Below are 24,588 nucleotides of genomic sequence, written 5' to 3'. Positions count from 1 at the left end.
TCTCTGGTACAGTACACCAAGTATACAGACAAGAGATGGTAACCAGCTTCCAGAGGGTACCCGCAAAGATGATGTTTTGATGGTTAACTTCAGTGAATGGCCTCGGTACACTGTGTAACAAAAGATTGTATGTTTATGATTTGGTGATTTGCAGTTTGCTACTTATTGAAAACCTTTCTGGGGTGAGTGTTACTAGTCCTAAAAAGTGGCTCACTCACTCGTTCTGACATACTGACATTAATATTAAATAAGTATAATAGTGGTCTGTTGATGAGCTAGTGCTTATTCTGGAAGAAGATTGCTTCACAGTGAGTGGCAAATCATGTAAGCCTCAGCCAAAGAGAATCAAATTGCAATAAATGGCGGCATCAAATGTGTTCAAGAACATCAAAGGGCATCCAAAGGGGTGTCAAATGGCTTCACATGGCACCAAACGATATCAGAAGGTGTCAACAGCATTAAAGGGGCACCAGAGGGCTTCAAAAGGTATCAAAGGACTTCAGCAGGCATCAGAGGGTGTCAAAGGGCATTGACTGGCATTAAATGGGGCATTGACTGGCATTAAATGGCATTATGGGCATCAAAAGGCACCAACAGGAATCAAATAGCATCAAAGGACATCAAAGCACTCCCGTGAATATAAAATATCATCAACAGGCATCAAATGATATCAGTGGGTGTCAAAGGCGTCAAAGGGCATTGAAGGGTATCAAAGCACATCACAGGGAATCAAAGGGTATCAAAGAGTATCAAGAGCATCAAAGGACATCAAAAGACATCAGAGGGTTTCAAAGGTATCAAAGGGAATTAAATGGCATCCAAGGGCATCCTAGGGTATCAAATGGCATCAAGGGGCATCAAAGGACATCAACGGACATCAAAGGTATCAAAGGGTATCAAATGACATCAAAGGACATCAAAAGTATCAAAGGGCACCAGATGGCATCAAATGGCATCCAAGGGCATCCAAGGGCATCAAATGACATCAAAGGGCATCAAGGATATCAAGGACATCAAAGGGCATCCAAGGGTATCAAAGGGCATCAAATGGCATCCAAGGGCATCCAAGGGTATCAACGGGGATCAAATGGCATCAAAGGGCATCAAAGGGCATGAAATGGCATCAAAGGGCATCAAAGGGCATCAAATGGCATCAAAGGGCATCAAATTGCATCAAAGGGCATCCAAGGGTATCAAATGGCATCAAAGGGAATTAAAGGGCATGCAAGGACATCAAGGACATCAAAGGGTATCAAGTGGCATCAAAGGGCATCCAAGGGTATCAAAGTACATCAAAGGTATTGAGGGGCATCAAAGGTCATCCATCAAAAGGCATCAAATAGCATCAAACAGAATCACAAGGTTTGAAAGGTCCCAGAGGATGTCAACGGGCACCAAAGTTAATGAAATTGAATAAAAGGCCATCAGAGGACTTCAATGGATGTCAAATGCCATCAGAGGGTATCACAGAACATCAGAGAGTGCCAAAAGGCCCCAAAGGACATCACACAGCATCAGAGGGGGTTGGAGGATGCCATGATCAAGGCTTTCCCACATCTGTAGTTGACAATGCACCAACTAAATTATCTCTATTTGGTTTGTGTGACACTATACAAAAATGACCCTGGACAGATGTCTCCCATATGACACTTGCAACTTTTGACAACATTAGTGAGGATGGCAAACACACAATGCAGATGCCGAGGTTCATATAGTAATCACAAAACTGAGATGATGTTAGGGGGAAATTCATCTTTTCTAGCCTACTGTATACACTGGTGATGCAGAAAAGAAACTGGTGTCAGTACAGAGTGGTTTGCAGATGATCATGACAGCTATGTCTCTAGACCCAATAATATGTGTGGGAAAAACTGTGCCGACTTTGTGACCATTGTGAATGCATGAAGAGGTTGTGACATATCATCCTTCATGTTTCTGTTTAAAATCAAATAGTAAAGTGGTTAATACAATCATATCACTAACTGTTCAGCACTGCATTTACATGCAAAAATCATGTGAAATGCCCATACTTGGATTGTTTGCATCGCTATGGATTGCATGCATATACACATTAAAGCATCTACACTTTTTTTCTTCAAGAAACTTTCTTTCAGTGACTATTGTCTGGGTGTAAATCATAAGTGATCATTATCTCTTAGCTGTATAAACCCGAAAAATATATCAAATAGTAAAACATGTTCATGTTCCTTTGGCAATATTCACATGATGTGCTTCATATTCACCCAAACATGCAGTTTAAATGCAATGCTAGCAGACTCCTTAAATACAGCATTTGCTCTATATACTATACAAAAATATTTTCCATGCAATATAAGTATCCGTATGGAAGAAGTTGTATTGATGTCACTGTTTTTCTTTTCTTTTTTTTTTGCAAGTCCTTGATGCAGTTAATAGACTTCTTTATAGATCTGTTAAAAAATATACATTCTTTTGTGTATACTTGACCTGCTGTATGGTAATTGGCATGCTTATTTTACACCTTGTTACCAAGAACTTACAATTGACCTTTGAACTATGAGTTTTTACTCAATGGTAAATGGTTAGAATGTCACATGCTCTAAGCATTGATGGAATTTTGAAGCGCTGCATACACGGTAAACAAGCCTTTTCAAACAGACGTGGAAAGTAAAAAAAATCAAAATCAAACAAGCATGCTCTATGAGCAAGGGGAATGACATTTAATTTCATTTCAAAAACTTGCTTTGCATTCAATGCAATGGTATTGGAAAGTTCTGACACAATTAGCTTGGTTAGGATTTATGCTTGCAGCTTGTTTTGGATGCATTCCATTTTTTTTTTCCTACTTTTGACGTTATTTCCCCTATGCACCAGGTTTTCCCACCTGTCTCTCTGTGGCAAACATTTCCCATCGACTTTCCCTGAGTGGTCACTACAAACATATTGTGACCAATATGATATTTTAAAATAAGACATGTTTGTGGTGGCCCGATCCAGCCGCCAAAACATATTATTTCTCAAAAAGTGTTGGCCCAACATCTATTTCTGGGGCCCCGGGACACCGATAGTATCAAGCCTAACTTATAGTGATTTATAAATCCTAGTAAGTCCACTGCCGCACATCCAGTTACTTCTTCAGTTGATGATTACATGAGATGTGACTGATCTGGGACGATGATGGCATATGTCACAAGACTCTGACATCAGGAGATGCTGCTGAATACACTTTGTTGTGAGGGTGTTGAGAGTACCATGAAAAAACAATGCAATAAAGACAAAATTGAAAAAGAAATGCAGAAAAAAAGAGTATGTATCCAAATGATCAAGCCCGTATGACCATTGCGGTCTTTGCTTGAGCATAAAATTGACATGCAGCATGGGTATGTGCGAGGGATGTTTTAATAGCTATGGTCGCAATCTTCATTTCCCAACCTCCTTCTCCATCAAAAAGATGTGCCTCTCTTGGAAGAAACGGGCCGCAGCCACACCCAGCTGGAAAAAAGGGGACAAAGTGGATTAATATAGACACAGAGGGTGAGAAGGACACTGTTTGCATGCTTGCCAAGAACACCAAGAACAATGCCAGGCTGTCACCAACAAATGACAGTTTGACAAAAAGAAATGGGAAGAAATGGACAAAAAGAAATGGAAAAAAAAACACACTTTTGGCTTTATAAAGTTTCATGACACTGCTCAGCTTTTGATACATGGAACTAAATATACCATATCAATGCATCACAGCAGATTTTTGCATGCATCAATGGCAAACAACTACCTTGGCTATTGTATGTTTTTATCTTCTTTAAAACTTTCTCCTTTTTTTTTAATGATCAAGAGCTTGGGGTGGGGTCGATACTCCTCTTAGCTTCAAATCAATTTCAACCTTCACACAACTTCCCTGTGATGACATGTGATGGTAGGTTGGTATCTGAAGTATAACTACCTCTTCAGGGGCCTAACAAAATCTTACAACTAACTACCCACACACTGATTTTATTGAATAGAATAAAAAGATGATGACTGAAATTTTGAGTGTTTCAGCCTTGGGTAGCAATGCCCTAAGGCACACAAAAGGATAACAAATACCTTTTGCATACCTCCTGTTTTTGCCTACCACTAAGGATGATTCTTTTAAAGTCTGATTAGAACGTTTTTAAAGAAATATTAGCAAGGTTGATTTCATCAAATTTCATCCCCAGAACTGTTTCTCTTCTAAATGAATAGATCTACCAGTAAGCACAAAACATTTGAGCATCTTACTTCACCTTGAGATGTTAAATCTACCATCAGTGCTTTAGAGCTATGAAGCATTGCTTGATGGCCCCACTTTAGGGTCAACATATGGGACACATATCTCAAGTTAGAAATGTCAATTTTAATCTTTGGTTCCATCTTAACTTGAAACTGCTGTGAGTGCCAAACTGGGTTACCAGTGACACTGCAATGAACAATTTCTATTCTCTACCTTGAGTCCTCGACTCTGGTAGGCTAATACATAATTTGATTCATAGTAATACAGCACATTTCACATTGTTATTCAGACTGTATGTACTGCACAGGTTGTATTAGGTTGGTTTGAATCATTGAACCTATACTCTGGCTGCCCATTCTTACAATCCATACCTCTTACTCATTTGTGTAGACTTTACATCACATCATGTCTGAAATCCACATACATTACACACTCAAATAATATTTGGTATAACTGACAGCGACATCATAATACAATTCTCTCATATTATCATGCTCTATACTGTATTCTACAAAAAGCAAACAAACAAATAAAACCATAGCTAGGGATTCCTCTCTTAAACAAGAGCATATACCACATGACAGAGGTATTGAATATCATTTGCATAGCAAATCATTACATTCACTTCATGCGGGAGAACTAGCTACGGGAAAGACGAAACATCAAATGCATCTGTACAAAGTTACTACACAGGACATGCATGAGATTGTTAATCATACACAATTATTTCCTTTTATGCCTCCTAGTCTGTAAAGCAATGGGGGATTCCCAACAAGTTCAAGTATGGTGTACTTGGTAATTCCACAAATCATGTTTGCCTGATCAAATATTTGAAGCAATGTGCGATTTTGTAGATAGAATGTACATTGTACTGAAAGGTGTTGCCATGTTTGACAGCATTCTGTGTAAGATGTTTCTTTCAAAAAACATTTTTATATCTCCCACTCAGAAGTCATTCCATCTATGGTAATCTCTTTGGCAACAGTAATCTCATCTGACTGGCCTACTTGCGAGTACCCCCTAAAGGATGCCTAATTCTACTATGTTCACAGTTGTATAATTTCACATTCAAACAACTGAACCTATGGGCCTAGCACTCAATTGAGCAGTATAGGCCCTATTTGACTTTGCCTTCATGTAACTCTACCTGAGGCAAACTATTCCATTTTTCCCCATTTTTAGAATTCTTATCACTATTTCATTTTTATTTTTTATTTATTTATTTATTTATTTTTATTTATTATTTTCATTATTATTATTTTTTTTTGTGTGTGTGTGTGTGTGGGTGTGGGGGGGGGGGGTGGCTGCATGCCCCTTGTGCAACACTATCCTAATTTAGGATCTTGCTCTCCCCCCCCCCCCTTTCAGACAAACTATGATTCCCTTCCCCCTTGATGATTCCTCCTAAGTTTGGTCAAAAGTTTTCAAGAACTTGATGAAAGTATAAAGTTAATTATGAAAATTAGGTACATGTACTTTGGGATATAGTCAAGCCCTAGCCATGTTTAAAGTAGCAAATACATTTCATATATATTTTGTGAGTTAACTTCTAAATATTCATACATCAAATTGCAAAAGGCCTAAAACTTTGCATTCCACATTTGAATCATGCAAGGTTAGAGCACTCCTATCATTTGCTGCCACATTTCTTGCAGTTTGGGGACCGCTGGATTCGTTTTCAAGGCAACATAGAAGCAGAGGAGGGAAGCTTTGACACGCAGAAAGTAGGAGCAGGAGAAGGAAGAGATACCGGTATAAAGAGAGAGGATCTGAGAAGGGGTTGGGAAATCAGTCAATGACTCATGTCTGCTAATGCCAGGGAGTGTTGGGAAGAAGTAGATCTGGTATTAGAAAGAGCAACCTGGAGTGAGGATGAGATTACTTCATGTTCTTTGCAGACTCTCCCAGCCTTCAACAGATTTTGTCTTGGAATGAGTAGTTCTTATAAAAATACAACAAAATATAATCCTCTCTGACTCTAACAAGGTTTGGCTGTAAGAAACAGGGTACTTTATTTCCTAATTGCTGCAGAGCGCTGCATATTTCTCCATCACCTCCAAAAGAAAGGAACTGACAATTTACCTGTAAATTGACTAATTGCCCTTTTCATCCATCTTTGCTCCTTTCAACCTCTTTGAACCTTTTCTGAATAATTATGTAACTGCATAAAAATAAGGGGCAATTTAAACTGATCCTATTGCTTTTAGGAACCAAGTACATACAAAATATTTCACCTCTTGGAGGTTACTTTATGTCAAAGGCTGCAGGATAAACAAACTTCACTAGAGATGCTTAGATGAGGGATCAGCTAAACACACGGTCATGATAGAATCTTTGTGTGAAGAGGGAGGTAGATGTAACAATGGGGGCTTTCACACTCAAACAACTATTTGTTAACATTGTATTCCTGAATACATGTCATGTCTAAGAAGCAATCGATGGTGGTCCTGAATGTAAACCTGGACTGAAGCCTCTCAGATCACTGTGGTCAATTGTGGTCCAAAGGTGTTCGATCAAATTAAGAAGATTCTGGTTCAAAGTTGTATTTCTGAATGTTTTGGTGCAAGAGGTGGACTTCAAAGTAGTTCTATATTCACTTTTGCCATGATGTGTGTGTACATGTACATATTCCTGCATGTTGCATATTGATAGTTGCTCATTTGATTAGACAAGTCATGGTGTTTGCGACATGGCTATTGTACAGAATGTTGTTTGCATTCAGCAAAGAGACTCATTTCTCTGTAATCCCTTCTAAGTCTAGGAACAATCTTTCAGAAACATGACATTATAACTATAATAAAGTTCTTTGTGAGTGTGAAACCCCTCAACATCACAGTAATAGTCACTGACAGAAAAACAAAGATAGATAGGACAGACAAAAAGGACAACACAGAGATGGACAGTGAGTGAGAAACAAAATTAAGATACTTCTGAAGAATTTCAGAGAAAGCTACAACTACCGTTCAAACAATTAGACTACAAGAATTACGAGGTAATATGAGTTAATCCAGCGGTGGGCAGGGTCAGCCTTTATAACCTGTGAGGGCAGACAGACTGAGCACAATGTGGGAAGTTTGGGGAGTTTGACACTGGGTATTAATCTGCGATCAAATTTAAATCAAATTCTCAGACCTGTCTTGTGATCTGGTGTGGAATGGGATCATAACTGAATTCCTGCAATATTTGGGAGAGAGAGAGACATACAGACAAACATACAGACAGACTGAAACACAACAGACTCTGTACTAGAAAGAAGACCCGGCATTTAACAGAGAACAGTCATCTCTTGTCAGTTGATTGTGAAAGCACTGAGGGGGAAAATGACTAAGGAAATATTCAACTTCTGATCAGTATATAGATGAATAACACATTAAGGGCTGTGAATGTAAATTGGGACCTTTTTATTTTCAATGACTTTCAAATTATTCGACATTATATGCGCGATTGACTTACACTATATTTTCATCTCTTGCCCCATAGTTCAAACTTTCTTTGAATCCGACCGTCTTTAAACCCCGATATCATAAATTTCCATGTAAACAAGTGATGTCACTGGTCCAAAAGTCTTTCTCCTGACACAAGTCCACTGTATAATAATAAAGGAGTATGTACACTACCTTCAATGAATGTAAATCTTGAATCTCAAATTGGCATATATATATATATATATATATATATATATATATATATATATATATATCTTTTTTTTTCTTTTTTTTTTTAATGAAGAAGATAGAATTATATTCAAGTAGAAAACCATGGACATACAATATCAGAAGCTTGCAGGCACAACCATGCTGAAGCCTGTCCTTTTTCAATTGGCTCCCTTTAAAGTGACATGTCTGATCTGTTTGTTTGCATTTTTCCCCATATACTGTAGTAGCCAGTGATGTTCTGCTGATATTTCCCTTTAAAAGACCCTTTATTCCATAAACAGCAAGCCTCATCCCCTTGGAGAAATTCTACAATGTCGCTTTGTATCATGATTGTAACTTCCCGTATCATAGTAACTTTTTTGGTGTTTTTGGAGTTACGCATTTCATGAGGAAAAAAATGTTGGCATTTGATCTCAACCTTTGACCTCTGTTATCAGAAACATGGAGCCCAACAAAAATGGAGGCCTACCAGGTATATGATCCTCTTACTTTCTGAAAAGACACCTCATCTTACCCTGAACATAGTCTAAACTTTTGGTCATTTCTGAAGGCAAGATGAAGGCCCAGTGACAGTGACTTACCACATACAACCAAATAACTTATGATTCTTGAAGGAATAATTGCTCAAATCTATGTAAAACAAAAAACATTGACAATATCTTCCTTAATCACCCACTCTCTAGTCTCATGACACGATAAATCTGGGATGACAACTTTAGATAACCTTGTCCTACTCTCAGGGAAATACTTCTCCATACACAAACACCTCTACAAAGTGTATTATGTATCCTTTTCATGTTTAAATGCAACAGTCACACTTTAAGATAGAACAGTTTAAAACATCATGATGTCACTGCCGTTGACCCTGATCACACACTGTCATACCGTGTTATATAATCCCTGGTGTGCTTGATGCCTTCAATACAGAGATGCCTTCAATACAGAGAAATCTTTCTGCAGCCTCAGCCTAAACATTGTATCACTATTTCAGCATATGATGCATCACGCGTTACCCCAAGGTACCGTAGTACCCCGGGTTACCGCGTTGTGTAGCGCCACCTCACGTCCACTTGAGGACAGCCAGAGAAAAATGCATGCACTGTGTGTGCATGTACATAGTCATTCCCATGGCACTGCATGTTATACTAATGCAGCTGTCATTTGTATGACGCACCTCTTGACCCCCGGGAAATGTGCGTCATGGTCGCGTCAAGTACCACCAATTTGATGACGCGTGGTGCCGTCACGGGAGCAAAATGTCCGTCACAATACTGACCTATTATGTGCATCATAGTCGGTCATTTAACCAGAGTGTGTCAAAAGGTTCGTTAATGGGACCGTCATGTAATTTTGCGAGGCTTCTTGCATGGGGCATGGTATCCCTCCGTAACAGAATAAAACAAACTCGCGATCGCGAGTCGGCCGAATTCACCGGCTCCTGGAAACGCGAAAATGACACAATTTTCAATCAGTTTTATTATAACATACTGATACTCACTTCATTCTCGTATGTCTTCTTTTTCTATCTGATGTCAGACTAAAGGTCTTTTCAGAAAGTTTGAGTACAAATTTGCTCCAAAACCACACTACCAAACACGATTTGTGATTAAAATCATCACATACAGCCCGCGGCATCGCGAAGCTCGCTACCCTTCAATCGCATTCACTGTAGTTGTGTAGCATCGACCGTCGACCGTGGAACCTGCAGCAAAACCACGTGCGTGATGTCGACCATGTGGTACATGTATACATACAGTACACGCGTACATACGTATACAGAAGGCGAGGCATGGCAGAGGCCAGGCCCCAAAACACATGCAAACGATTATGGAACTAACATTACTGAGAGTCTATTAAAACCTGCATTAACTTAAAATAGTAAATTCTATTTAAACACTAGCCATATAAACCATGTACCTAACTTGGGTTTAATAAGGTTCGTGTTTAAATAGGCAGGGGCTTCAATCAAGCTGTTTTCGAATCGGGGAAGTGGAGGCGGGAGGTTACGGAAAAAATTACTGTGGCCAGGCCGTAGTTTCGCGAAACTAGATAGTTTGCCCAGGGAGGTGGAAGATTCCACCTCCCTGGTTTGCCATAGCAACGTGTATATCAAAACACGCGTTTCTATGGGATGTCCATGAACTAGGGAACGGTTTAGAGAAATTCGAAGTCATTCGAGGTTGAAGTGGTTTTTTCCTACGCATTTTTTTTTTTTGTTCATATCTAAAAAATTCGATTTCTTCATTTTTTTCAACTGGTATTTGGGAGTCTTGTAATATATTTAAAATGTTGATAGAAATTTCTGAATATATTCAGAAAGTACGCCTAGGCGCCTACTGTTTGGATAAACGGTAAACATGCAGTCTACGTTCGATACGAAGAAATCATTACGTCTTTCACGAGGAAAAACATACAAAACAAACAAAAAACACCTACGAACGAATGTTGATAGCAAAAACTTTGATAAGTAATAAGCAGTTATCATGAGCGTGAACTGAAATTAATTGTCATGATTTTGTTGTCTAACCAGGTGATGACTGCATCTCATTGAACCTACTCGTAGTGAATTTCTCTGGGCATACGAGACCTTTTAAGTATTTCTGGCTCAGTTGCATTTTTAATTGACTGATTAATCGATCTTTTTTTTTATTGTTCAGGGAACATAAGATATTCGATCAAGTACATTATATTCGACTGTTTGATGTTTCCTACTATGCGCCAAAAGAAAGGCTATAGAATCACGATATCTTTGCAATGATTCCTTTAATTCAACTAATGAGCTGGTTCTTCGATCGATATTTCCATGATATTTACACGCTGTTTATTCCAGTGCGCGCATTCTTCCGTCTGGCACGCACCTGGGTGTGGCACCTGCTTTTGTGGAAATTTCCACAAGGGGAGAGGGGTGGGGTGTCAAGTTTCTTCGAGCCGAAGAGACTGCATGTAAAACAATCTCTTCGCTCTAATTTATTGTCATTCGTGCTTTCCCCTTATTCTTTGCTGATATTGAACATTTAGATTTCACTTTACGAAGGTTGGTAGCACGTGGTTCTATTTTGTTGTGAGGTGTATGTAATTTCTTTTTTTTTTATCATTCTTGGAAAGGAAAAGAAGAGTAAGGGGGAAAGAAGAATAAGAGGGAAAGTAAAATGGAACGAACGGCACGTACGCTCACAGCATTCACAGTAAGCCGTCTTTTTACACCAGCATAGTTATCATCATCACCATCAGACATCACTCAGACCATTATAGCCTTTTCCTATCAACATTAAGAAAAATAAATAACAAATACAAAGTATCAACACCTCCCAACAACACAAATATTTAGAAAAGACAACACACGGCACACTACAGCGGCTGGTATCAAACTTTGTCGCTTCGATTCGAAAAAAGTATTGCAGCAAAGCGGAGAAATCGCCGTTAAGAAAATAGCAGTGCGAGACACTTGAAAGAATGACGTCAAATACTTCAAAGTATAAAGGGAACGGATAAAGTGATATAAAATGGAAGAAATCGTACCAAACGATGTGTGAGAAACGACAGTGGAGAACGGTTAAGTTTAGTAGTAGGCTTAGGCCCTAGCAACAGTTTACAGCACCGAAAGCTACGCGAAAATAAGGTGAAAATAAATACACATTGGAAACTCGGTATTGCGACCAGATCCTTAGGATCAAGTCAATAAACGATACAAAACAAAGGAAATCAATTCATTTTGACCGGAAAATAGTTTGTTATAAGTATTCTGTTGTATGAGATCTCCTTTGATAGGCCGAGAAATACATCGAGCTTCCACGATACTCGGGAAAGACAGTTCGAACGCTTTTCACCTGCACATACTGCAGTGCACATCAATACACGAACAGAAACTCACCTCTTCCTTGCAGAAAAATGATGCAATAACGTTACAAAAAACACACACAACACTCTAAAAATCATTTCATACTTGGGAGGCAAGGGACAAGCGGATGAAGAAGAGAAAAAGAAGCAGACATTGCACAACGGAACGCTTCTACCCCGATTCGAATCGAAACAGGGTACTGGAGTGTAGTGGCAGCTGGCTACAGTGTGCAGCTAAGCTACTATACTAACGCTCCCCAGCCGCCCACACAATCATGGGGATACAGTACCACGGCGATTGAAGTAAACATCCAGGGTCCGTAGGCGACAGGGATTCACGCGGGCGAAGTTCCGTTCGGTGTACACAGTTCGCAGGCAGCGAATTGCGGGAGCGCACACAGAGCTCTGCAGCATTCCAGTCTGGCACGTACTGCGAATAACATGTGCGTCAAGGGTCAGTCATTTTCACGAAGAGGTGCGTCACCATTTTGACTGGTTAATGCGTCAATGTCTCATAGAGGTGGGTCACTTTTTGTGACGGAGGGTACGTCATGGTACCTAAAAGGTATGACGCACATTGGTACTTTGACGCACCTATCCCGGGGGTCAAGAGGTGCGTCATACAAATGACAGCTGCATAATATGCATGCATGGCACGCTGTGCTACCACTAGCGTGTGCTTTAGTGTAGTGCAGTGCAGTGGCTAGCGCGTGCTAGCTCCAGCACCAAAATAATTTCCTCTTTTTGGCACCCAGGGTACAACCTTTAAAAAAAAAAAGAATAATTCAACAAAATGGCTGATTTTTATTTGGTACCCCGGGATACCATTTATGTCATCATATAAGACCATCTCCCTTCTCCAAACAAACCAGCAAATCTCTTTTTAGCATTTCAATGAACAAGAAATGAAGCTGGCTAAAAAACACAAAACACAATTCTCTTCCTCCTCCTCCTCAAACACAGAGAAATAGGCAACAACACACACTATTATTGGCTCACAAAAAGTATTTACAAAAATAAATGCAAATATCAAAATGCAAATCAAAAACCTTCCAAACAAACTGGAAAATTCTTGTGGCTACATGCCCTGGAATGTACACAAATACCTCCTGTAATTCTGTAGATTAAATACCATGCAAATACTACATAACAGCTTATACAGGATGCAGTCACAGTATTTTGAATGTGTAAGAAGTCAGTCAGGCAAGCAAATAAACAGTTAAGTTAGATACACTGTAGATACTTACGGTGTGTGAGAACCGATGAATATATGTAATATGTATGTAGGAGTAATATATTTTGTTGTGTGAATGTGTGTTAACATATGCATGTGTTAATGTAGGCCTACAATTGTATGCATATATCATGTGAATATGCACAGTTGTGTGTATGTATATGATATGTGTATCCATGTGCAGAATCTGTACATATGTATAAAAGAATATTTGAAAAGGTTGTTCGCAAAAATCGATAAGTCCATATGTGCCAAATGGAGATATTTGCGATTAAAGGTCAATAAAAATAAAGAGAATAATAAGAAAATTTTTGCTTCTTTTGACCATAACTTCAAAAATGTACCTTGATATGTAGTGACCAATATATCATTTAAAAGGTATTATTTTGTACTTTATGACAGAGACCGTACTTCAAAATCTTTAAAAATGGACTTATTGGTTTTTGCAAACAAACTCTTCATTTATAGTTATGTGCTACATGTATGTGTGTATAAGTGTACAGACAAACGCACGTGCAACACATAAAAGCTTTCCTAGCGTAGAATAAAAATTTGTCCCGTCATTGTGACACACGTGCTGAAGGTGGAGAGAGAGAGTGGATGGGGGGGGGGGGGGGCAGGGAGCAGGGTTTGGACAAAACGACAGCCCTCGGCACAATGCCTGGGCTTTGAGTTACAATCATGTCTCCCTTACAATCCATGAGAACATACAGTTAAAATATGATGGGTTACGGAGAGATAGAAAGGGGAAAAATAAGACGAACAGTGAAATGTTTGAACTGAATGAAAGGAAAGAATCAGATGTATTACCAAACCAGAAACATTCACACTATGAAACTTGGAGCTGACAGCCCTTTTCGCAGCATGAAACTTCTGTGAATTGTCGACCATGAAAAAACTAGGAGTATAAACATGTAACTCATGTACTTGTAATACTGTCAGGATTTGCTGAACACACACTAGCTGCTGGTCGATGAAAACATACAATGCTGGATGTGCACTTTACTAAATTGTAAAACAGCTCCACAAGTCAATTTACTTGTACAGTGTACAGCATCGTACATGATTGAATGCATTGTGTAGACAAAAATTTTCGTGTGCACTTTACTTTCGCAAATCTCGGCTCCTCACAAAATTCACAAAAGTTTCACGCATGCAAAAATTCCTTGTTTTACAGTAAGCAACACACAGTGAGCCATTGGATTTTCTCTAGAAAACAAACATCAAACCATGACTCAATGGCAATGCAGATCTACTGTGATTGTGGAACTTGCTTTAAGAGTAACTACCATGGCAACAACAATCTTTCAGGGTTTCTCCTGGTTACCATGGTAACTGCTATTTCTGAAAGTTGCTCAAAGGTCTTCAAAACAACAGGTTCAACAAGAAAAGCCAGGAATTCAAGAAAAAGGATAAAAGAAGGGGGAATCAGAAGGGCAAAATGCAGGCAAAATAAGTGCTGTAACTCTGCAGTCTCGCTGTAAAGAATGCTTTTAATACCCAGTATATGTTTTGCTGTAACTCTGCAGTCTCGCTATAGAGAATACTTTTAATACCCAGTAATTTATTATGTTTGCAATCGAATTGAAGTCAGAAAATCCAACATCTGTCCAGTATGAGACAATCAGAACTGAGTTGAGTTATTTAAACTTATGATTTATCTTTTGATTTTGATGTATTTGATCTTAACTTTTATGCAACATGGCCCAGCTTAAATGTACAATGCAAGATGTTCACACTTCCAGATAGAATTGAGACTATTTCCTTGATACTGATGTCAGTTCAGAGAATGAAAAATTAAATATTTTATGAGAACTCTTTGTTGACTAGTCACTGAGATATAAAGGCTAATATCATCTCAATGGCTTCAGGAATAACTAGGTCAAGTGCTCTTCAAATGTCTTTGAAAAATGAAATTCGGTGAAATCCTTTTCATGTTTCCTGATAGTTTTACTCTGGTGTGTCATCATAAAATATTCTAGAATGCACTTCTTGAGAAGCTGGTACAAGGAATTAACCTGACACACACAAATTATCAGCAGAGGGATTGTCAAACGTGCTACAAAATTTAATGACACATTGCACAAATAATTCAGTGTCACTGAATCTAAATACACATTGTACTTTGTATGTTTGGAAAATAAAAACACAACACAAACAAATCCCCTGAGTATATGATATACTCATGAGATATCATAACATAAGCACAGCAGAAATGCCTGAAGTTTTCTTCTTTCTTTTTTTTTTTTTTGTAACATTAAACACAAGATCGCTCATAACAAGTTTCTATGCAACCCTGTATGTGGTGGAAAATCTTCTGCAGAGCAAATCAAATCATCACCTGCAATTTCTTGCGATCTTGTTCAATACGTATTTCTATCAAAGCTCTGTACCATGAAGTATGCAGATTTTAATCTCTAACACTCTTTCTTTCTCTAAGTGCTGTATCTAGAGATGTGCATACTGTAAAAGTGGAAATTTTTGCGGTGTTGAAATTTTCACGCATTTCGCGCAACCAGAAACTAGCGCGAAAATGAAAGCACGTGAATATTTTTGCTTGCCATAATGTTCCTGTGCGTAATGTCCTGATTCCGCGGAATTGAAAACATGTGAAACTCTTCTTGCCCGGCCAAGCGCGAAAAATTAGTCGAGCGAAAATATCCACTTTTACAGTGCATCTCTTCATTGCTGAAATCTCAATTTCCAAGGAGAATCAACAAGTCAAAATTAGGTTTTGTGATCAAAATGCTGCAGCAATTTTGTGCAAAATTTCATATAGGCCCTCTCTCACTTCATGAAGTCCCAAATCTTGGATATGACATAATTATAATAATCACAATACAAAAGCTTCTATCTGTTGTTTTGGGGTTCCATGAGCATTTGCATGCAGTTTGCATATATTCAATTGCCTTTTGTGACTTGTGAAAACCTATGGAAATGTGGAAAATACAAAATGGCATTTTACACTACTGTACGAGCTGAAATTTTCGCGTACAGATATTTTCGCGAATTGGTACTTCGAGGACATTTTCGAGTGTTGTTAATTTCGCGGTTGCGAGGGTCTAACTGAACTTAGTTATTTGCACATTGTTATTTTCGCGATTCAAAGGCGATTCGCGAAATTCGCGAAAATAAAACCACCGCGAAAATTTCAGCTCGTACAGTATTTCTGCAAATAATTACAAAATATTATAGCTGCCAAGTCAACTTGCCTTCTAATCATCATGTGCAGTTGGATGCTAGAAATGGTTATATCTACAATTTGTTATCATAAGTGGTGCTGGCTTAGCCTCCCAATTCATCTCTCTAGCACACAAAATTTGACATAAGGTGATAAAACTGAATATTGCATTTTTTATATTTTTTGACAAATTGCTCTGATGTTGCTGACTATCTAATTATGCAATGCATTCAGTGCAAACAGAGCAGCCTTAATATTGTGACTTGTTCAAAATTAATCATTTTGTGCAAAAGTTTTTGTTTCTTTGCTTTGAACTTTTGGTGAAGTGCAAAGATGAAAATGAACACATTTTAAGAGCATGTGCATTTCTTATTTTTGCAAATATTACGACCACAATTAAAGTGAAGAATTGTGCATAAGTGAGAAAAAGAAATGTAAATGCCAAAATTCTTGAACCCAAACACAATGAAGCACGTGGCACATTTTTTTTTTTTTAAATCAACTGCTTAAGTTGAGTGTTTTATTCAATTGAGAAGCAGGCAACACAAAGATGCGTATCTTTTTTTTTATTAATCCTTTCTTTTGTGATGCAACTCTCTCTTCTTTTGCATGTTCATGTGACCAAGTAAATATTCACATATACTTGTAGGTAAATATGGTCTGCTAATTGCCCCATTAAATTAAAACCTGTCTAAAACATCCCTATAGAAATTGACAGCAAACATGAGTACAGGTCTTTTAGTCAGTAGCACTTTGGCGATGGCCTCGATCTCACGATGCCGAAAAAGAGCGAGAGCAAAGCTACAGCACTTTAATGACCCCCCACAGGGAGACAGAAAAAACGGAAAGATGCAGTAACGGCAGAGGGTGGGTTAAATGTTCAACCTTTCCAATGTCACAAAAAAAGTGGAGTCATGTAAAATGGGGTTAGCATCGCATGAATACTGATAGTAAGAGTGAGTTCTGGGTTACTGCACCTCTCTCGTCGTCTGATGTTGCTGGACATCGGGGAATAAAAAATTTATCTAGAGGTCAGCAAGAGGGCAGCGCAGGGAAAGAAGAGACAACAAAAATCCAAATGTTTAAAAATATATAATAAAGGGGAAAAATACAATCAAATGGTTGTACCTAAATCCCTGTGATTACATACATCCATCCCTGGATTAACACCCATGTAATAGACATAGTGCACACAGCCAAAACAAATGGTCTTTAATATGAGGTGATATATGATACAAGGGCTTTAGAACAGACTGAACATTCCTGGCTTCAAGTGAGAGTTAAGACGAAAGGTTGGGCACTCCAACGCTAAAGAGAAAGAGAGGATGATTTTATTATCAATCGATAATCAGCTCCCACCACTGCTGGTAAAAAAATGTTTGATGGAAAGATGTGATATGAGCTGGCATCTCGTTTTTCTTCAGCATCAGTTGCATGGCATGTACTTCACTGAGAACTGGTGGCACTTAAAGTGACACTGCCCCAAGTACACTGTAGGCTCAACAACCACACTTTTTCATGACATGAGTTCTTGTGAATGCACCATGATGGATTGTGAATAAATACAAAAGTCCAAAGTCCAGCATTAGAGAGATTGAGGAAAGCAATGCCCCATGACTTCTGACCAGTTTACCATATCTAATGAAATCATTGTTTATCTAGTGAGCAACTATATTTTTTTTTTCGATATAACTATACAGACATGTATTTTACATGAGAAAACATAGTGCTTGATGTGTATCTGTGGCCCAAAGTATCTTCTTGATGAAAAGAAGGAAACTGTAGGATTCCTTTATTCTAATATCAAGAGACAAATGTTCATGGCATTGAGTAAAGGCATCCTATTATGTTGACAAAGTATTAACAATCATAAAGTGCTGTGAGAGAAAAATATACACAACAATGAAAGTTTAGCTTGTGTCTCCCTTTAATCTCCATGGTACTTTGGAATACTGTGGAATATATCAAATTTGCTTTAATCTCCTTTGTTGTTGTTGGTCTTTTTTTTAAATCTTAAACAAAAATATGCAGTCTCTTTTTTCCCCCTTTCTTTATATTCATTTTAATAAATCCTGTTCTCCTAATGTTGGTGCAGAGACACAACGTACGACCTTCAATTTCACCACACAACAGCAACTAAATTGGTACAGATATGCATTCATAATGAATGGGTCAACACTAGGTTTCGATTAGAAAGGGCACTTTGAAATCTCACACCCGTAATGCTGCCTTAGTGGATAGAAAAAATCAGATCTTTAATACTTTGAGATTTATGACATCACACATTTGTGAGCCAATGCGCAAAAGGAAAAAAAAACTATGAAAAGAAACTTTATAACAATGATACTAAAAACTCTCATCGGCTGGGGATGATGAATAATTAAATGACTGAGCTTCGACCAACCTTAAAATTGTAGAGGGCAAGCTTTCGTCCTCTCCTGAGGACTTTCTCAAGCCTTATGCAGTGTTGTCTTGCTGGCGCCGTTGCCTGTCTTTATTAATCACTGGACCATATATTGGTGAAAGGGTATAGCCCGAGTCTCTGTTGAGAGCTGGATTGACCCTTCTGATCCAAAGTGCTTCCTTTATGTTTCTTTTTAACCAGTTGCTTTCAAAGTCAATGATACGTGCCTCATCCCATTCAATGTTGTGTCCTGTGTTGTAAGAGTGCTCAGCTATCGCCGAGTGTGATGGATTGTTTAGTCTCAGTGCCCTTTTGTGTTCCTTGAGTCTCTCGTTCAAGGTTCTGCTGGTTTCCAACGGCGCCAGCAAGACAACACTGCATAAGGCTTGAGAAAGTCCTCAGGAGAGGATGAAAGCTTGCCCTCTACAATTTTAAGGTTGGTTGAAGCTCAGTCATTTAATTACTTTATAACAAGTTTGCAAAATGCTTCAAGAAAGGATGAAACAAATGTGCTAAAGGTGGGAAAAAGGAAGAAGAAGAAGGAGAAAAAAAAAAAAAACAGGCCACAGAAGTGCATTCAGCCCCGGAATTCAGAAAGATGATTGACAACATGATTATTAGAATGTACCAATAGAATGTATCTGGTCAAAGTGCAAAGAGTGGTTAAATATCAGATTAGACGAAGACAGAAAGAATCTTAATTGACTGAGAGCGGCCCAAGTGTTTTGATCCATTCTGAATTCGAGCTGGAGTCGGTACTGCACCTCTTGTGTGGTCTGGAAGGGTGATTCAGGGTGGCAGAAACTTCTCTACAGGAACAAGAAGCAGGAGTGAAGGGAAAATAAGCAAAGCCAGAGAAAGCACAAAAAAAAAGAACAAAGATCATCAAAAGCCTACTGAAATGCCTGGGGAAGTTAAAGTACACTGTACATTACTGTAAGGTACAATATACAAAATATCCCAAAGAGTGCAACATTCTATTCATAATATTATGCACACATACTCATGGGGGTGGGGGGAACCCTCAAGAATTGCTAAAATCAATTTGAGGGATCACATGTTAAACGTCCATGCCATACCACCAACAATTGTAGTGCAACTTTTATTTTGATTGGAGAGCACAAACTACATCTGTATACCTTTCTATGCTGTTTGACCTTCTGCACATAAGTGAAAAAATGAGTATAGTGCCATAGTGGAATGACTTGAACATTTAATAAATTTGTGATCACTCTTTTCATTAAATACTAAATTAATCACAATTAAAATCAGAGTGCAGATTCTCCATGATTATTTCGAACTATACCATTTGTACATTAGAGTATGAGGAGATAAGAAATAATAAAGTTATATACAGGAAAGAAATATATCAGTTGATTTGTGTATCCATTAGAGATTAACAGCTGGAATACTATGAGCATGTGGTAAAATATGACATTAATTTTAATAGTCACAACCTTGTAAATTACAGCGGGGGAAAAAAACGACAACACATTAACTTCATTTCCTCTACGACTACACTCGAGTATTCACATACTAGATTAAAACAAAAGAAATTTCAACGTGCTGTACCAGGGCATCATCTCATTTCTCATACAAGGTACGATCGATAATCCCAAGACCCTCCCTCGCCTCATGCAACACCATCCATTCTAGTTGCATGCATGCCGTACATGCTGTGCACATGATATACCGGTCCAGACATTCATAGGAAAATAAGACTTTGTATATATCTGTGTTTGTGCCATTCTTTCTTGTCGTTATTGTCTGTTTTGTTCATGTCTTTAGACCAGATGTACATCATCATGTACCTGGAAAAATGCTGCATTGTAGTTTGGTTATGCAGTTTAATATTCTGAATGTACCGGTATTCAAAGCTTCTCTGAACTTTCACTTTTATGTTACAAAATCTTAATTCTGATGGCTAAATTTTACTCCAAGGTAAACTTTCACTTGGAACAGCCACATCTTAAAAAAACAACAACAACAAACAAACAAACATAAAGTACTTAGATCAGTTCAGTCAGCACATACATGTGTGTGGTAGTTATGAGAAAATAAAATACTGAGTTTGACCACAGCTAATGTTGGATGGATGGGTGCATACATGTTCTTTATCTCCTGCTCAAACAAATGATTATGCAGTACAGTGAGTGCACAAGGACTGATAGCAGGATTTTCTGATGTGAAATTCACTCTGTTGTTTCCAGTGAATTTGCAAGAAATCATAGGGAGGAGGATTTCTGCAAATTCAACAAAACGTATGATTTTAGCCAAGGCAGACAAATAGAGACAAGTGATTATAATTTTGGCATATATTCACAATAAACCAACGCCACTATACACACACACACACACAAACACACACACACACACACAAAACATAATGCTTTAACATATACTAGCTAAAGATAAAGATTGACGCTATGGATATTTATGTGACGATGAGGATCTTTTTGTCACACCATACAATGAAAATTTCTATTTATCCACTAAGTCAACCTACTCCATATTGATACACATTGCATTTCTACTTCCATACCATTACTTTATCACAAATTTACAGCTTGGCTACAAAGGATTGGGGGGGGGGGGGAGGATTGAGACCAAAAACAACTGAATGTACTTCACTTTGGACTGTCATTATCATTATGGTTTTGAGATCAGTGTGGGATAGAGATGGCATGGAGTCCGATTAATAATTGTACATATGTGCATTAGTAAGCAGGGGCGGATCCAGGAATTCCGTAAAGAGGGGGCGTGTTTACAAAATTAAAGGGGGGCGCACGCACCCCTCCCCCCATTTTTCTCTTTTTATTTCTTTTGTTTCAACGAAAAATAAAGGGGGGGGGGGGTTGTGCGCCGGTTGCGGTCCTCCCTGGATCCGCCCCTGGTAAGCAATCCCAAACAAAAAGTATTACCATGGGCCAAGCAAGAGAGAGGGAATCAATATTATGCTGTGAAGAAGCACGTGTGTTAAAGCTACCATCAACAGAGAATGTTAACAGGTGAGATCAAGTGAATTAAGAAAGTTAAACAGACATGACCACATTTAGAATTGTACATGGTATATATTGGAATGATGTATGATGGTGTAATATCATCATTCATCATATTATGCTGTTCACATGTATGTGAGTTTTGGGATGCTGTTTCTGTAATGTATCCCACAGTATAAAGAAGTGTTGAAATATATTCCAACAGAAAATGATCAACCAAATATGGTGAGACATAGGTGACCTAAATGGATTTCACAAAACTGTAGAAAGAATATCAAACTTTACATGCAATCCAGACATTAAGACCATGAAATTAGACTATCATTCAGACCCTGATATCATGTGTGAGAAGATTACCTAGATAAGGAACACATAACCAGATAGAAGTCTCCTGAAATGAACCATAAAAGCTAAAACAAGTATCACACAAAAAGTACCCCAAAATTTGTTTATGATCGAGCTCCAGTGTAAATCATATTGGTGATGTGTGGTGTTACTGTAAACACTACGGGATAAGGAACTTATCGTGAAAAGAAAGATGCCATACAATTGTTAAAAGTTGAAATACACAAAACCTGTATTGATATACAGAGGTGTAAATGTCCAACAATCATCAGGAAGCTGCACATACACTGTACATGCACAAATAAAAAAAAAAAAACTAGCACAAAGAGGCCAACGTACGCTGAATGTTTGTGTGAAAAAAAAAAATCCTGACTGAAAATTATTCCCAATGTTCCACTAGTATAGAGAGTAAAAAAAAAAAAATATCTCATGCACTAATCAACCAAACAGACCCACAGTATACATACCAGTGACACCAAAGCCATAAGCATGCTTAAGTATACATGAATGAATCAGTGTGACACCAGATAAGTGTCTTTTCCTCCATTACAACTATAGAGGGAGTCCTAACCACATGACATCAAAGCCATCTAAGCTATAATGACTACAACCACTACCTCTACTTGCACCCATAGAGTCCCACACATGGTAAAAGAGTGATGCAATCGACTAACTACTCCCCTACAAAGCCATCGTTCACCAAGAAACACTAGCTGTAGGCAAGAGTTGGAAGAAGAGAGATAGAGAGAGAGAGAGAGTGCTGGGTACTTACAGAAGGATTCTCTGAGGCATCGGCTGGCTCTGGGGGGCCAGCGTCCTTACCGCTCAGGGGAATGTCATCGGAACGACCTTTAGGGTCAGAAGACAATGGACAATAACAATAATAACAATGAAGCCATTTGATTTAATTTCTCCCTAGATACTTTATCCCATCAAGTATATTTTCTGCAACAACAGCAACAAGAAGAAGAAAACGAATAATGAACACAGAAGTTTGTCTTGATAAAGTAATCCTTATTTGTCTTTCAGAGTGAATGCTTACAATGTTGCTAAGCTGTTCTGAACTTCACAGTTATATTTCATTTCTACATGTATGTCAATTTTATGTAAACTCAAACTGTTAGTCTTTGATGAGTATCAATGTAAATCGGATTGAATAAATGAATGAATCACAGCAGCAACACAGCTAGACTGACTCACTTTAAATAATTTCAACCATTCCTGAAAAAGGCCTGCTAGTTTTATTCATGCTGCCTACATGTCCATTTGACTACCTGTTGCAGCAACAAATTCTGTCTTTGTAGCAGGTGCCACGTAAACACCATTTCAAATGAAGATATTTACCCGAGCACTGTACGTGATGTGCAGAAGTTTGTCAGCATATGGTGGGGCAACTGCACTGCATCCCACAGCATGACCCTGGATATCTGTTTTCATCTGCTTCGAATGTGCAGTATGTTTTACACTGAGCCTTAAACAGCATGAATCACCTAAACAACCAATCACTTCCCATCAAAATCAAAATCAGATTGCCTTACTCTGTTAATCAAGTCCCTTCACAGTTACTTTATACGCCATATATTTCACGAGTCTAAATTGCGCACAAATTTCAAATCCATGAACGGATAACATGTTTGTGTGCGCATGCGCTGGCCGTAGTATTCAGTCTATGTAGCTCTCCCAAGGTCCTCTCGACCGAGTCACATTCAGTCATCAATTCGAACAGAAAGGGACTATTGGCAGAACCAAACGTTGCCCGAAGCCTGTTTTCAATGCTTCAACTTAACTGGTAAGTCTTTAAATTGAAGAAATTTTTGGATTTTAAGTTGATATTTACCCGCAATACTAAATCTGTCATGATCCTGAATGCTACAATGTGAAGCCCCATTACGCTATGCGTATGGGGCTGCTGGTCGCAGTTAGCTGTGCGTATGGGGCTGCACGCTGCTGGTCGCAGTTATCATGCAATAATGGTTTCGTACAATACGTGTACTACCTCGCCGCCGCCATACAGCGGCTCTGGTACGAAACCATTATTGCATGATTACTCAGACATGAGAGCACTTTGGGGAGAGTAAATCTCAGTGTTAGTTATATGAAAGGTACTTTAACCTGAAACACAAATTAAGACAAGGAAATTCAGGGAAACTTTTGAGGTACCAAAACTTTATATTATCTTTAATTTCGCGAATAACACCTGACCCACAAAATTCGCGAAAATAAAAACCTCGCGAAATATTCGGCGAATATAGTAGTATGAGACAATCTTGAAACAGTTTAAGGCCAAGGAAGAAAGAAAACTTTTGCCAGTATGAACTGGGTAATCAAGTGAGAGAGAGAGAAAAGGAACACACCTGCACTGTCAGAGACACAGCGAAGGATCTCAAACAAGATCCAGAGGAGAGTGTAGAAGCCAATATAGGCAATGAGGATCCAGAAGGTGTAAGTCTCTAGCCCCGGGAGGATGGTTGAATCTTCAATAGGAGCCAAGGCTAGACCAATCGTTGTGACTGAGAAGGGAAACAAGGGACAGATTCAAAAGTTTTAGCAGTCAAATGTGACATCTTTCTTCACAAATGTTGTGGGATGAGAATGAAGATAGTACTCTCCAGGTGCAATTAACAGTTCCATTCACACGAAGCTTATAATCTTTGAAGTTTTAAACTTTGATGATTATTTCGTAGTTTTAAACTGCATGTAC

The 24,588-nt window shown here is 38.5% G+C and overlaps 1 protein-coding gene across 1 annotated transcript in view; it reads right to left on the bottom strand.

The window, feature by feature from the left end:
* LOC140237046 (putative ferric-chelate reductase 1) overlaps window positions 1-24,588 on the bottom strand; it is a 46,809-nt gene that overhangs the window by 3,494 nt on the left and 18,727 nt on the right. Inside the window, exons 10-11 of the mRNA XM_072316987.1 lie at window positions 24,242-24,397; window positions 22,660-22,736 (exon numbers count right to left, since the gene is read on the bottom strand). Of these exons, the coding sequence (XP_072173088.1) occupies window positions 22,660-22,736; window positions 24,242-24,397 (233 nt within the window). The remainder of the gene's footprint in view (window positions 1-22,659; window positions 22,737-24,241; window positions 24,398-24,588) is intronic.

The sequence above is a fragment of the Diadema setosum genome, chromosome 13, assembly GCF_964275005.1.
Source record: "Diadema setosum chromosome 13, eeDiaSeto1, whole genome shotgun sequence".
Classification (NCBI taxonomy): Eukaryota; Metazoa; Echinodermata; class Echinoidea; order Diadematoida; family Diadematidae; genus Diadema; species Diadema setosum.
Note: the sequence above shows the minus strand (reverse complement) of the source record. Positions and strands in the feature narration are given on the sequence as shown.